The following is a 16631-nucleotide window of genomic DNA, read 5'->3' as shown; positions in this document are numbered from 1 at the left end:
GAAATTCATATTTTACCTGTTTATTCCACCACATATTACAGTATAAATATTTATATAATCTGTTTACAAACTGTTAAATCATCACATTATATTTATGTGCATTACCTGTCCTGTCTTGTTCATGCCTGCCCATAACCACTTCTTATTAACCATATACATTTACTATATTACTGCACAATCTGTCAAATTACAGCTTAGTGATTTAATTACTGCTGTAATTAAATACAGCCTAATTCTGTATTTTATTTTATTTTACATTTCAGGTTCTCTTGCTTCTTGAGTCACAATTTTATTACTGCACATAAATACATACAGAGAGAAACATACAGGGAACTGAAAGATCCTGTTTCCACTTGGCTGATTTTTGGCGTCACTTCAGAGATGAAAAATGTGAGAGAGGAGGGAGGGAGGAGGAAGAGCAGGAACGGAGAGACCAGTGAAAGAGGATGGAGGGGGAGGAAGAGCAGAATGGAAGAGACCAGTGAGAGAGGAGGGAGGAAGAAGATCAGGAATAGAGAGGCCAGAGAGGAGGGAGGAAGGAGGAAGAGCAGGAAGGAAGAGACCAGAGAGGAGCAGAGAGACAAATAAATAACAGACGAATAACCAGCTTAATAAAGAGATAATCGGGTTAATAAAGAGAGAAGCTGAGATTTACAGGAGGAGGCAAATGTGTTTGGCACAGATGGAATCTGAAGATAATCTTGCCAACATTTTCCTATTGCTGCTGATCGGATCACACTTCACTGTGGTAAATATGTAATGTTTCTATTTATATTCTGCTGTGCTCCGTTATAATCACACTTTACTACTTCTGTGTAAATCCTTCTGTGATAGTTTATGTTCTGTTTTGTTGTAATCTGTCTCTTTTGCATTCAACTGGATTTTAGTCATGGACTGAGTAAAACCCTTTTCACTGATATTACCCTAACCCTATTTATCATACTAGATTTGACAGAAAATGATTTCATTAGTAATTTTCATTTTCTGGTCAGATCAAACGATCAACTGCTATTTGAACACCAGAGAACAAAAGAGAACCATGAATCAAAACAATTTGACTTCAGTAATTTGATGAAAATATAAATTTTTGTTGCTCAAACAAGGTGTTCTTTAATTTTGGTTTTATATTTGATGTATAGTCACTCTATCAATCCCAGCATGCACTTCCATCACACACTCAGAAACATTTAGATTATTGATCCACTGGATCAATCAGATTTCATCTGATTTAATGAAATCACTCAGTGCTCAGAGTCTTGGTGGGAATCAAACCTGTGACATTACAGACTGAAACAAGTCGATTAATTAAATTCTCACATCAGGGTTATCTAATTGGATTAAATGTTTAGATTAGACTAGACTAAGATTTATGTCATCATATGCCAATAAACATATCTGTAATCTGGATTAACAGATGGATTACAGCAGATTAGGATCAAGAACACAAAGGGTTAAAAAGATAATGACTGCACATTTACACACAACAACAGCAATACTGGCGCACTACTGCTGCTACTGCATTACTACTGCTGATGCTACTGCAGTATTATTATTATTTAATCACAAAGAGATTTCTGTCTCAGCTGCTGCCATGTTTAACACAACATATATTGATAAACTTAGTTTGTATTTGAAGCTTTTTACAGCCCTAATGAAAGTTTTATGTGACTTCTTGTTAACCCTGGACACAGACAGTAAGTAAATCATTGTGATTAATCAGCTTCAAAATTATGATGATGATATTATGTCTTGTTAAGCTTTTAAACAGGTTAATTAAAAACCAAACTCTAGACCAAACTCTTTTATTAAATTGTAATACAGAAAACCCAACATTCCCCCTTGGAGTAGAAACCTTGGAGCAGATCCCGGCTCTAGATGGGCGGCCATCTGCCTTGACTGGTTGGGTTGAGAGAGAGAAGGAGAAGGAGAGGGAGAGGGGGGCATCAGAGAAGGAGCACACAAATGGCTATGCGTAGCATCAGCAGTAATACCAGAAGTATTGGAGCTTTAGATAATGATAATGATAATGAAGTACACAGAAGGTACTATGGTGATTATGATAACAATGGTAGTAACAATAATAATGCTAGCATCTGTACAGAGTAGTAATAGAATTAAAACAGATTATGAGTAAACAGCAGTAATCGCAGTAGGTTTCAAGCAAGACCGCAGCAGGAGGTCCAACCACGATCCATAAGAACCTGAGAGACAAGAAAGCACAAGGACTCCAGGGAAGAAGTTGAGTTAATAACATGATAAGATAAGGTAAGATTTCCTTTATTGTTCCGCAATGGGGAAATTCACATTGTTGCAGCAGCAAGTGGATAGTGAAAAAACAGAGGTGGACATCGGGAATAAACAACTTACAAACAAACAATTAACATAATGTCACAAAGGTACAGCGTTGATGACACAGAAAGGTGAACCCCGATGCAGAGTCAAAAATGGGTAGGCAGGCGAGGCAGAGGTCTGAACAATGGTCTTCTATTATTTAAGGCAAAAACTAAAAAAAACCACACACTCACTGTGGCAGGGGATCAAAGAAAAACTGGCAAAAACTCCTGGCATAGCATAGCATAGCATGGCATGGCATGGCATGGCATGGCAAGACAGAACAAACATCCTGGCATGAAAACAGAACACAATGTAACGCTCTGACACAGGTTACTGGAAAGACAAGGACTAAATAGGCAAGACAATGAGACACAGGTGATACACATTAGGAAGAAAGCAATCAGGATACCCAAAAGCAAAGCTACAAGAAACGGAGACACACAGGGGAAGTGACGCTTTCAAAATAAAACAGGACATGACAAAAACCTTGAACATAACACAAGGAAAGACAAAAGACATGACACATGGACTCAAAAACAAAAAGACAGGACCAGGACATGACACATAAGTGAGGAGAGAATAGTAATATAATATAAAATATAAACACTATGTACAAGAGAAAGCAGCAGTTGCACAAGGGCTAATAAATAAATTGCACAGTGGAATAGTGAAAAAAGTATTACACATTAGTTATTGCACATTATTATTCTTACTACAAAAGTGAATGAGTCCTTAAGTGTGTGTGTGTGGTCTACTGGGGGCAGTGCTGGTTTTTAAACAATCTGACAGCAGCAGATTGATATCTTGACCTACTGACCCATGATATCTCTCCTTCACACATTTGGGGTGAAGGAATCTATCGCTTAAGGAGCTGCTCAGTGCACTGATGGTGTCCTGTATGGGGTGGAAGACATTGTACATCAGTGATGATAGCTTTGCAATCATCCTCCTCTCTCCAACCACCTGCACTGAGTCGAGGGGGCAACCCAGGACAGAACTGGCCTTCTTGATCAGTTTATTGAGTCTCTTCCTGTCAGCGGTTGAGATCAGAATCATCTTTCCATGTAAGTGAAGAGATTTCACATTACTAGGAATTTGCCTTGGTGATTGGTGCATACATAGAACATAATGAGTAACATATAATAATAGAATAAAATAAAACAAAATAAAATAAGATAAGTAAAATAAATATGGTTTTGGAGGTAGTACAAAAGTGAGGTAGTACAGAGATCAGTACAGGATCATGACATGAGCATAGAACAGTGCCTGTACTGAGGTAGCTAAAATGATGAGATGAGATGCTGCTGCTCCAGCAGACCACTCTAAAGAAAGTGGCTGATGCCACACCAGTGTCAAAGAAGGTTCTCAGGTGCACTCCAAAGTACCTGCGTTTCCTCAGTCGAGGGGGGGCTGTGACTGTGCCACTATCTCCTTGGTTTTCTCTGCATTGATCTGGAGGTTCCACTGACACTGGTCCACAAAGTTGCTGATCAGTTCTCTGTATTCCCTGTCATTGTCATCAGTGATGAGGTTGACAATGGCAGAGTCGTCAGAGAACTTTTGCAGGTGACAATGTGCAGAACTAGTCTGGAGAGCTTGAAGAATGTGATCCTCACAGTGCTTCCACATTCTTCAGCCTCTCCTTGTTTCCAGACTTAAAGGAGTGGGAGAGTGTTGAATTATAAGCCTCCTTGGAGTTGGCATAAAGTAGATCCAGTGTTTTATCATCTCTGGTGTGGCAGGTGCCATACTGGGTGAATCTGGGCAGAGTGGAGGAAGGAGAGGCATGATTAAAGTCCCCAGAGATGAGGAAGAGGACTTGTGGGTGTTGTGTCTGCAGCCTGCTCACAGCTGAGTGCAGGACATCACAGGCTGTGTCACTGTTACCAGAGGGGGGAACATACGCCACTATCACAACAACGTGTGAAAATTCCCGTGGTAGATAATATGGCCTCATGCTAACAGCTAGCAGCTCAATGTCCTTGCAGCAGAGTTGTTCTTTAACAGTGATGTGTCCAGACCTACACCATCTGTCATTCACAAACACAGTTAGCCCTCCTCCTTTCCTCTTACTGTTCTCCTGTATCCTGTCGGCGCATTATAGATTAAATCCACCCAGTGAAACATGTGAAACCTGAGTCAATGAGTTCAGCTATGTCTCCGTAAACAGCATAACACACCCAAATTTTTCCTGCCCGTCTGGTGGGGGAATTGAACCACCGACCCTAGGCCATGGCTGCCCCCAGCCTAGGGGCCCGCTTAGGGCAGCCCTAACTATAAGCTTTATCAAAAAGGAAAGTTTTAAGTCTACTCTAAGTAGAGAGGGTGTTTGAAGTTTCTAATTAGTTAGTTTCCTGTTTTATTTTGTAGATTGTCTCCCTTTGTGCATTCTTTAGCTTTTTATTTCTTGTCTTTGTTTGTTTTTAATCATTTGTTCCCCTTATTAGTTCCACTTGTCTTGTTACCTTCCCTTTATACACCTGTGCTCACCTTGTGTGCTGTCAGCTCACCCCTGTTTCCTTTCTGTTTGTGTGAGCTGCCTTCCTTGGTATTTGGCTGTTGTTGGTATTTTGTCCTGTAATCCCTGTGTTCTCTGTTTTGTTCTCTGTTGTTCTGTGCTTCTCAGAGTTTCCTGTGTTCTTTGTGTTGCTTATGTTTTCTGTTATGTTCCTTATTTGGATTATATGTTCATTTGGGCCCTTTTACTTGGACTTTGTTTCTGTCCCTTTCTGAAATCAGTTTATGTATTAGAGTTTCTACTGTTCAGCTTTTCCTTTGCATCTGTGTCTGCCCTGCAGGACCACCTTTTTGTAAGACAGAAAGAAACTAATATGAAATAATATTTTCATTTAGTTGTACTGAGTTTTGATTCTGAATTATGAGACAGAATAAGAACTGTGCTTGTATTTTAATACATATTTAAGACGTTCTTTAGTTTTCACACATCTTTAACACATTTCATTTGGCACATTTTTAAGATGTTTGGTTCAGGCATCCATCTTCCTCTTCAACTCCTCCTCCTCCTCCACCACCCTGTTTGATATTGAGTTCAGCCTGTAGATGGCAGAAAATAAAAATGAAACACTACCCCCTGCAAATGTTATTTATTTGAAAGATTTCTGCAGAAGTAATAATAATAATAATAATAATTATAACATGGACATGTATCCATGTTTAATGCATAACTGACAGTCTCTTCATGTGTTATTCACTTTCACCAAGTGACTGATTTGCATTTTAACGTGCAATCCTGCATTGTAAAACAAACACTGTTAAAAAAAGACAAGACAAGACAACTTTATTTGTATAGCCCATTTTTACAAGCAGTTTGTCTGAAAGGGCTTAACATAACATCACAGCAACATCCTCTGTCCTTCGACCCCCACATCAAGGAAAAACCTTTGACAGGGAAAAATGTGAGAAACCTCAGGGTGAGCAACAGAGGAGGGATCCCTCACCCAGGACGTGCAATGGATGTTGTACAGGCAGGAAAGCAGTTAACAACATGAGTGTGACATTACTAAAAAGACAAGTAAAACAAAATCACAAAATCTCAACTGTTTAGTTTCACTTTTGATACCACTCAATATGATTTTCACATGATTTCACAAGACTGAAATTATAATAATGAAATTAAAATGAACTGCTGTATCATTCATGTATTTTTTATGTGCTGTTGAAAATCACTATCCTATCAGTTCAATTTCGGCCCGTAGGGAGAACCACCCCGCCGATAGTCGGTGCACAGAAGAATGACGGGCAGATGTCAACAGCAGACATTGGGTTGGTCATAGAGCTACAGTTCAACATGAAGATCTGGATGGAGAGATACCTGCAGAAAGATACAGAGAGAGAGCGAGAGAGAGAAAGGGAGGGAGAGACACAAGACTACGAGGAGAACTGGACACACAGTTAGTGACATAAAATAATGAACTGCATGTTAATCTGACGAGGGGAGAGGATAGAAGAGGAAAAGGAGGAGGGGAAACTGCTTGGTGGATCATGTTTGTGTCCCCCGGCAGCATAGGCCTATAGCAGCATAGCTTTGATAGAAATTAAAGATTAACAGTTAGTCAGACCTATTTTACCTGTGGCTATATATCATGAGGTGAGTGTAACTATGCCTACCAGCCTTACACACTTTATTTGGGGCTAACTATATGCTTTACTAAACAGAAAGGTTTTAAGTTTAGTCTTAAAAGTGGAGGTGGTGTCTGCCTGTGGAACCCAGATTGACAACTGGTTCCACAGCAGGGGTGCCTGATAGCTAAAGGCTCGTCTTCCCGTTCTACTTTTATGAATTCTGGGAACTGCAAGTAAACCTGCTCTCTGTGATCTGAGTGTTCTATTGGGAATATATGGGACTATTAGATCCTGCAGGTATGATGGGGCGAGTCCATTTAGGGCCTTATATGTAGGTAGGAGAATTTTAAAGTCTATTCTGAATTTTACTGGAATCCAGTGAAGAGAAGCTAAGATGGGGGAGATATGATCCCTTTTACTGATTCCTGTTAAAACTCTAGCGGCTGCATTCTGGATCAGCTGCAGGCTATTAATGGAGTAATTTGGACATCCTGACAATAGTGAGTTGCAGTAGTCCAGCCTAGAAGTAACAAAGCATGGACAAGTTTTTCAGCATCACTCTGAGAGAGGACGCTCCTAATCTTAGCAATATTAAGGAGGTGAAAGAAGGCGGTCTTAGAGGTCTGTTTAATGTGATGGATAAATGACACGTCCTGATCGAAGATAACGCCAAGGTTCCTCGCAGTCGTACTGGGGGCCAAAGTAATGCCGTCCAGAGAGACAATATTATCAGCTATTCTAGTTCTAAGATGTCTGGGGCCTAGAACAATGATCTCAGTTTTGTCTGAGTTTAATAATAAAAAATTGGAGGTCTTCCAGTCCTTTATGTCCTTAAGACATGCCTGGAGTCCGGGTAACGGTTCTGTTTCTTCAGGCTTTAAGGATAAGTACAGCTGAGTGTCATCAGCATAACAATGAAAGTTTATGCCATGTTTCTGAATAATATTTCCTAGACGGAGCATGTATAAGGTCAACAGGATCGGCCCAAGCACTGAACCTTGTGGAACACCGAGGCTAACCCTTACATGTAAAGATGAAACATCATTAACGTGAACAAAGTGATTTAAACCAGCCTAGTGCTGTCCCTGTGATCCTAGTCTCATGTTCTAATTTGTGTAATAAAATGTTGTGATCTACAGTGTTGAAAGCAGCACTGAGATCCAGTAGAATGAGTATGAAGACAAACCCGTGGTCTGATGCCATGAGGAGGTCATTTGTAACTTTAACCAGTGCTATTTCTGTGCAGTGATGGGCTCTGAAACCAGACTGAAACACTTCAAACAGACTGTTTTGGTGTAGGTGATCAGTTAACTGATTTGCAACCACTCTTTCAAGTATTTTAGATAAAAATGGGAGGTTGGATATCGGACTATAGTTTGCTAAGATGTCTGGGTCAAGTGAAGGTTTTTTAAGCAAAGGTCTGATAACAGCGGCTTTAAACGCCTGTGGTACATAACCTGTTGTTAAAGACAAGTTGATCTGATCTAAGAAGGAAACGCCAATCAAGGGAAAAACGTCCTTAGTTGGGATGGGGTCTAAGAGACATGTAGTTGGGTTAGATTAATTAATGCTGGAGGTCAGCTCAGGGAGGTCTATGGGCAGGAAGCTGCCCAGAGATGGAGTAGGATTAAAAGAGGTTTCTAGAGATGGCACTATATCGGCTATTCTGGAGAGATCTTTATTGATTTTTTCTCTAATGTTATTGATTTTATTAGTGAAGAAACTCATTAAGTCTTCACTACTAAGAGCTGCAGGAATACAAGGCTCAACAGAGCTGTGACTCTTAGTCAGCCTGGCTACAGTGTTAAAGAGAAAACGTGGGTTGTTCTTGTTTTGCTCTATTAATGTTGAATAATAGGCAGTTCTGGCTTCACAAAGGGCCTTTTTGTATGCCAGTAGACTGTCTTTCCAGGCCCTCTGGGATTCAGCTGATTTGGAGGAGTACCACTTCCTCTCCATCCGTCTTGATGTTTGCTTCAGTGTTCATATATTTGAATTATACCAAGGAGCTAGCCTCCTATGATTTGTAACCTTCTTTTTCAGTGGAGCAACCAACCATGGGGGGCAGCCATGGCCTAGAGGTTGAAGAAGCGGCTTGTGATTGGAGGGTCAGTGGTTCGATTCCCCCACCGGACGGACAGGAAAAATTTGGGTGTGGTGGAGTGATTAATGCGATAAAATGCTCCCCCCCCTTCATTAGCCGGTGATGTGCCCTTGAACAAGGCACTTAACCCCCAATATGCTCCCCGGGCGCTTGATGCTGCCCACTGCTCCTGTGTGTGTTTCACTGCATGTAATTTGCCGGGTGTTGCATGTTTGTGTTCAACTAAGGAAATGCAGTAGTAAAATTCAGTATGTGTGTATGTAAAAATATATATACTGCCAATAAACGTTGATTCTTCTTATTCTAAAAATCTAAAACGTGACTGCAGTGTTAGAAAAGAATCAATTTCTCCAAGAGTAACGTTTAAATCAGTACGCTCTGATCTACAAAGAATCTGTATCTTCATTAACTGGTACATTTCATGTGGTCATTGTAAAAACAACTCTGCACTGCAGTAACTGCAATCACTAACATTTCCATCACTGTCGTCTGATTTTCTGTCAAACAGGTTGGTCCTTTGGCACCTGAGGAGGGCTGGCAGGTCTACAGTTCAGCTCAGGATGCTGACGGTCGATGCGTTTGTACAGTGGTTGCTCCTCAGCAAACAGTCTGCTCCAGAGATGCCCGAACTAAACAGCTCAGACATCTGCTGGAGAAGGTATGAAAAACTGCCACTGATTGTTGTACTACTGGTAATAATACTACTGATAGTACTGCCAATATTGATGATAATAAATATTCTGGTAATAAACCATACTCATAGAGCTGCCATTTTCCTCTGCTAAAATGGGCTGATGTCATACTGCTGCATGGCAGGTTATAAGTCATATAAATGTAGGGAATCTGACAATCAGTTTTCATTTCACCACACCCTGGTTGATCAGCAACTGAAAAGACAATGGACAGTAACAATCTGGAGGGATATCGGACTTGGACCATATATCAAGGTAAAACAACATATTTATTAACCCATTAAACAACAGGTGATATTACCATTTAAGAACTCCTCAGGTAACAATACAGTTTGATAGTGACACATGGTAAGATAGCAAAGACATGAAAATATTATTGCTAATATTGTGTCTGTTTTTACGATTAATGATGTAAGGTGACCTTAAGTGTCTAGGGGATGTTTTTTTACATTGTGATATGGCTTGATGTCCATCCAAATTGTCACTGTTTTGCTGAGTTTTTGTTGCTAATCAAATGGGAAGTGGTGAAATGATAAATATTATCAGTATCAGTATTGTAGTGTTATGTGGTAAATGTCCATATATACTGTTATGTTGTACCATGGTGGAATCAGAACTGTAGACTGTGGTATTATCATATAACCTAATGATGATGTTTATTATAAAGGTACATGAGTCCTGCAGTGGTGGGAGTAGCAGTTTCAAAGATAAACATTATGTAGTATTCTGTGTTATGTGTTTACTCTCCAGGTTCAAAATATGAGTCAGTCCATCGAGATTCTGGATCAGCGCACCCAGAAGGATCTGCGGTTTGTGGAAATAATGGAAGTTGAGGTAAAGGGCCTGGAAAAGAAATTAAAAGAATTGGAAGACGGACATGAAAGCAACATTGCAAGACAGTACAAGGTACTGCGCACATCATGATGTTATGTTTTAAACTGCTAATCAAAAACTCAGCGAAGCTCTCTGATGAGACTGAAAATGTAGTTGAACTCCCCACCTAGACATGCTATGAGTTTCATAATTTATGGCAGAAAAACATGCCTGACTGTGGCAGTAGGTTTGATAACTTGTAGTGTGTCTACACAGAGACCAAATGACAGAACATTCACTTCTGTTTTAACTGATCCATCTGTATGCACAGGTTGGGTTATGTGCTATGATTTACTCAAGTCAACCCAAATGTACTTCTGTGCTTCAAGTCTAATTGATTGTTTTGTGTTTAACTGAAGCTGATAACCCTGAACAATAACCCCTGTCCTGTGCAGCTGGAGGACTTGGATTGCTCTGCTAACCAACCACAAATTCCAATGCAGAGTCAATTCTCAGTATAGATCATTTTGAACAGCTTAATCTTCATGATTTATTCTCTGACAAATCTGAACACTGTGGTATTTCAGTTAATTATCCAAATATTAGTCAATAATCTATGAAAATTACATATATACATTATTAAACATGTGAAACTCAGAGATGATGTCTGGACATATATGACTTGGTTGGTTATTGATCTCTCCTGTCTGTCCATGTAACTGTCAGTCCATCAAAGCAAAGATGACAGAGTTACTTCCTCTGATTGGTGTCCTGGAAGAATACAAGGCAGACACTTTGCTGGTCAGACAGTTTAAAGAAGAGGTGGCAAATGTTACGGAACTGCTGGGAACACTACAGGAACAACTGGGAGGTCTGGACTATCAGGAGCTCCACAACCGAGTGATGGGCCTGGAGGACCGACTAAGGGCCTGTATGCAGAGGCTGGGTGTGTAAACAGCAGACAAATAAACAAGCACACAAACAGAAAAATAAAAAAGAAGCAAACAACAAAGACAGAAAGAGACAAACAAAGAAGTACAACTTGGTAGGGACTTTAGCTATACTGGGGGAGTGACTTATTCTGAGAAACTAGCACATACACTAAACATATAAGATAATACAGAATCAGACATACACATATATGACAGGGACTCTGCTGTGACTACATTCCATTAACCTCATCTAATGTCAGTTGCAGTTTGTGCAGGCATTCCTGTTATTTTGTACACCCCATATATGCTTTCATCTGTGTTTTAGCCTGTGGGAAACTGACAGGAATATCTGAGCCAATCACCATCAAGACATCTGGATCAAGGTTTGGATCGTGGATGACTGATCCAGTTGCTCCAGCAGGGGACAATAGAGTGAGTAACTGCAACAAAATACAACAACAAAATATAGCAACACGTTTGTCACAGCTTTGAGATGGATTTCTAACGCACAGTGTAGGTTACAACGTAGATGTATAGTGTTTTAAGACATGGCAGCTTACCAGATGCATAGACTCTAAAGAAATATGCTGTCTGGGTGCATTATGGGAAATGTAGGTTCCAGTGTTTTTTGAATAAAACTCTGGATCTCTCTACTTCTGCTCTTCTTAACCGTGTACTATGGAGCAGGATCTGTGATAAATGAGATAACTTGAGGATTATCTCAAAGTTGCAACCCTGGCACAACAATTTCCTGCGTGATCAATAAAGTTCTTATCTTATCTTATCTTTTACTAAGTTAACTTCTTACTAGATACAACACATCATCTGTGTCACAGCAGGTTATGTTTGAAATAACAAACATACTAAAGAGCCAGTCAATGGACAATTAATTCTCTGGAAAATGTTACTGTTCACTTTTCCTAGCAAAGTCATGTCATAGTGCTTTTGCGTAGCATAGGATAGGATAGAACTTTATTAATCCCAAAGGAAATGCTTGTGTCAGGGGTTGCTTAAAGGAGCACATTACAGTACACTATTTCCAGTCACAGGACAGGTTAAATTACAAAACAAATGACCAAAACAGGATTACATTGATATTGCCCATGATAGAACTGTAGAACAGTGATTGTGCAAATATATTGATATCTTCCTATAACAGAGATTAGTTGAAGCCATAAAGCCTATAACTTTCCGCCATCTCAAGAAACAAGAATCAAGACTCTTTAATTTCATTACGCGAACATAACAAAATTTTGCAGAGATTCCCGGCTTAAAGGCACACATCTGAATAACTTTAAAAAAGAACACTTATGAAAAATGTAAAACACAAAGTAAAGCACATAAAGTGCAGCTTAGTGCCAGTCCCAGTCTATGGAATGCTCTTGCTTCTTTGGGGTTCCCTTTCATGTAAATCTGTTGTAAACTGTTCATGTGTAACATATTTTTCTTTCTTAGTACATGAATAAGACATTGTTTTATTGTGGCCCTGTAAAAGTTTTCGAGCAGCTGAGAAGAGAGTCCAGTCCACTTCAGCTTCCTGAGAAAGAAGTGTTCGCAGACCAGGAGAGGTCAGAGGAAATGTCAATGCCCCATGTATACAGATGGGAGTGTGTTTAGTCTTGTGTGAAGTATTAGCGAGACAGCATCCTCTGTAGAACTCCCTGCAGGGGAACTGCAAGTTGTTCAAGCCAGCAGGGATGGCGTCCTTGATGTACTTTAGGAGTATCCTCTCGAAGCACTTAATAATGAATGGGGTCAGAGTGACAGGTTGGCAATCATTGAGGAAGGTAATGGTTGCTTTTTGGGCACAAGCACAATGATGGAGGACTTCAGGCACACAGGGACTGTGGAAAGCTGCATGGACAGGTTGAAGATGTCCAGAAAGACTTCTACTACACTGACTACATTGACTGGACCTGCAGCCTTGTTGATGTTGATCCTCCTCAAGGTGGATGTTACTTGGTGCAGCTGCTGGACAAGAAGCTGATGCTGCACCTCTGAGGAAGGTGTGCTATCCTTCTCCTGCTTGAAGAGTCGAAGCATGTGAAGAATCTGTTTAAGGTATCAGGCGGAGTGGGGTCATGGCTGACCTGCTGGTCTCTACACTTGTAATCTGTGATGGTCCTGATGCTTTTCCACATGTTTCGTGGATTGTTGTTATTGAAGTGCTCCTCAATGTGGTGCTTGTACATGTGGTTTGCCAGCTGGATGCCCTTTTTCAGTTCTTTCCGGGCCCTTCTGTAAGCCAGTGTATCTCCTGAGCTATAGATTGCATCCCGGGCTTTTAGCAGGGGCCACACTGTGCCATCTACCAATGGCTTCTAGTTGTGAAAAAAACATGATTGTGTTTGTAGGTAGGACAGCATCAGTGCAGTAGTGAACATAGGACAGCACAAATGATGTATAAATCCTCCAGATCAGCATCTGCTTTGAACGCTCCCCAGTCTGTGTGCTCAAAGCAGTCCTGTAAGGCTGAGGAAGCCTCCTCAGTCCAGACCTGGATAGTTCTGGTTGTGGGTTTGGTCTTGCAGATCAGAGATCTGTAGGCAGGGATCAGCTCCACAGAGATGTCATCTAACATGCCAAAGTGAGGAGCTGCTACAGCCTTGTATGCTCCTGAGATGTTGCAGTAAACTTGGTCCAGTATGTTGTAGTCTAGGCGTAGAACACCTTTTAATTCCACATGATCCCCAGCCACGATCACAGCCGCCTCTGGATTAGCGTTCATTTGACTGCTAATCAGTCGAATCTCATCCAGTTTGTTGACGAGTAACATAGCATTGGTGAGGAGGAGACTGGGCAGAACCACTCTGTGTGGTTTAACATGTAGCCTAGCACGTTGTCTGCTCCGCTTCCCCCGCTTTTGTTTAACAAATGTGCATACTGTGCATACTAACAGTATCTCTCTCTCTCTCTCTACTGTATATCTGTATATCTAAATATATAGTTAGATATACAGATATACAGAGTCGGCCAAAATAATGTTCATGTTCATGTTCATGATCAAACTTCGAATCTATCTATATGTATATAAGTACTTATACAAATTAAATATTTATGCATGTTTTTCTTTTCCTGGTGTGCGTATACATTATTTTGGCTGACTCTATAGATATAATTTACTTTAACATTATTTGTTATTTTCTCTCTTACAGGTCTGGTACATGGATGGTTACCATAACAATCGTTTTGTTAGGGAGTATCAGTCAATGTATGACTTCATGATGACAGATAACTTCACATCTCACCGCCTGCCTCACCCCTGGTCGGGGACTGGCCAGGTGGTTTATAATGGATCCATTTATTTCAACAAGTTTCAGAGTCACACCATCATCAAGTTTGACTTCGGCACATCACTTATCAGTCGCTCCCGACAGCTTGACTTTGCTGGCTACAACAACATGTACCATTACTCTTGGGGAGGACACTCAGACATCGACCTTATGGTGGATGAAGGAGGGCTCTGGGCTGTCTATGCCACAAATCAGAATGCTGGAAACATTGTCCTCAGCCAGTTAAATCCAAACACTCTGCAAATCATCCGTAGCTGGACCACAAACCACCCAAAACGTAGTGCGGGCGAGGCCTTCATGATCTGTGGAACTCTATATGTAACTAATGGATACTCTGGAGGAACCAAAGTGTACTACGCCTACTCCACCAACTCATCCACCTATGAGTATATTGACATTCCTCTGACCAATAAATATAGCCATCTGTCCATGCTCGACTACAACCCCCGAGACAGAGCACTCTATGCCTGGAACAATGGCCACCAAGTTCTTTATAATGTTACACTGTACCACATTATACAGTAAGATTAATGGTACAAGTCCTTTATGATGTTACACTGCAACACATTACACAATAAAATTTAAGAGAAAATTAATTTAAGTTGTTGCTGTACTGCCTTGTACAGTTACAGTGAATAATAAATACTGCACTTTTAAAGAATAAGTCCATGCTTTAGATAAATCTTAATTTTTTCCAGTGGTGGGCCGTGCATTTAGTACCTGGGCCTTCAGTGGGGACATACCTGACTTAGTCCACCTTTTAATACAACCACTATCACATCGCAATTATAAAAAAAAAACAGTACTATCGAAAAACGCAATATGACAAGATGCGGCATTAGAAAGAGAAGAATTTCGCGTGTTGAGAATAATTACCGTTATTAATACAACAAGAAACACAGTTAACACAACTCCAAACCTCTACACTACAACTGTGTACATCAAATGGAGCAGTTCAGAACACTTCCCAGGGCCAGCTAGCTGTCACAGTGAGGATTCTGAAATCTGACTTGTTAAAGAAACAGTCAGCGTGGGTCAGCACTACTGATTCTGAAGGCCCTGGGCAGATTAGACTGACATGGCAACACATAGAGGCTGAAATCTGATTGGACAAAAATTGAACACCCACATACACGTACTGGAAGTGGTGCAGCCAAGAGAAATGCTACGAAATGAAGAGAATAAACTGTTGGGAATAAAGAATAAAGAATAACATAATTTCATGGAACAAATGTTAGAATTTAGGTTGTAAATGCAGGTCAGTGCTTCTGATAGATAGCAGAGAAGGCCTTGCTGGCCCTGACGGCCTGCCACTGATTTTTTTGTATTTTTTTTTAGTGTATGAATCAGATGGTTATCATATTTATCTCTGTTCCTTCTAGATAGAGGAGTATATTAGCTTAGGTAAACACTTAATGCTTAGCAGGGGAAACTGCTAGCTTAGCTAGAAACACCATCTTCCAAGATATCTGTCTATTAACGTGCTGCTAACCAGTCATCAGTCCATCATTAAGTCACATTGTTCTTTTAATAGTAGAGTTCAAACCATCGATTTCACATATCCGCAATGTGTCACTTTTGCCTTTCAATTAGTACATCTAAAAATAAACAACATGCAACATGCAAGCATCTAACAACATTTACATTAGATGGAATTGGAGTTTTTGGAATTTCTCTGTGTTCAGTATTTCTACCAAGCTAGGCTAGTTGTTTTTCCCTGCTTCCAGTCTTCATGCTAAGCTAGGCTAAACATGGTGTTAATCTCTCTGTACTGAAGCATTTCCCAAAGTGTTGAACCGTTAAGTTAGATCTTTCTTGTTATATTCAGTTTAAATGAATATAAAGATGTGTTATGTGATATGTTTATGAAAAGTTTATTTTAGGTTAGTGACCAAAGTATTCCACTCAAATGCACTTGAAATGTAAACAACACACTGACACAATCACAAAGATATGAATCAAGAGATGGTGAAATGTTTGAATTACTTAATGGTGCACACAGAAGAAAGCTACATGTTTTTATATTTTTTTTTTTCTCCTATGGCTAACTTTTTCTTACTTTATGAAATCAGAGGTACTGTTCTTATTCTGAAGTAATAAGTCTTACTGTTATGTATTATAGAGCCATAAAAAAAACATTTACTACACTTTATCTTAAATATTCACTGCTAATCAATTCTTGTATATCATAGGAATTTATTTAGAGTGTTGTAGTTCATTTTAACAATTGACTGAAATTTTCTAATGTTTAAACACTTCTATGTGTTTTGTACTTATACTTTAATGTCACACTTACAGCTAATATTACAGTGGAGTGTTTTAAATATTATGAACTGATGGAAACAGCAGTAATGGTACCATATCAAAAGAAAGAAATCAG

At 39.9% G+C, this 16631-nt stretch overlaps 1 protein-coding gene across 1 annotated transcript; it reads left to right on the top strand.

The window, feature by feature from the left end:
- Positions 1–510: 510 nt before the first annotated feature.
- On the top strand, positions 511–15273 carry LOC124057834 (noelin-like). Its single transcript, XM_046386398.1, has 6 exons — positions 511–748; positions 9030–9179; positions 9964–10119; positions 10753–10972; positions 11284–11390; positions 14114–15273. The coding sequence occupies exons 1-6, from the start codon at positions 668–670 to the stop codon at positions 14774–14776; spliced, it is 1377 nt and encodes a 458-aa protein (XP_046242354.1). The 5' UTR covers positions 511–667; the 3' UTR covers positions 14777–15273.
- Positions 15274–16631: the final 1358 nt, after the last annotated feature.

This window comes from Scatophagus argus, chromosome 4 (assembly GCF_020382885.2).
Source record: "Scatophagus argus isolate fScaArg1 chromosome 4, fScaArg1.pri, whole genome shotgun sequence".
NCBI lineage: Eukaryota > Metazoa > Chordata > Actinopteri > Scatophagidae > Scatophagus > Scatophagus argus.
Note: the sequence above shows the minus strand (reverse complement) of the source record. Positions and strands in the feature narration are given on the sequence as shown.

Bases quoted from the DNA above. Each gene is read 5' to 3' on its own strand.
- LOC124057834 (XM_046386398.1), top strand. From the start codon at position 668: ATGTGTTTGGCACAGATGGAATCTGAAGATAATCTTGCCAACATTTTC. The intron at 749-9,029 runs GTAAATATGTAA...TCTGTCAAACAG, and splicing joins TCGGATCACACTTCACTGTG to GTTGGTCCTTTGGCACCTGA. The intron at 10,120-10,752 runs GTACTGCGCACA...TGTAACTGTCAG, and splicing joins ACATTGCAAGACAGTACAAG to TCCATCAAAGCAAAGATGAC.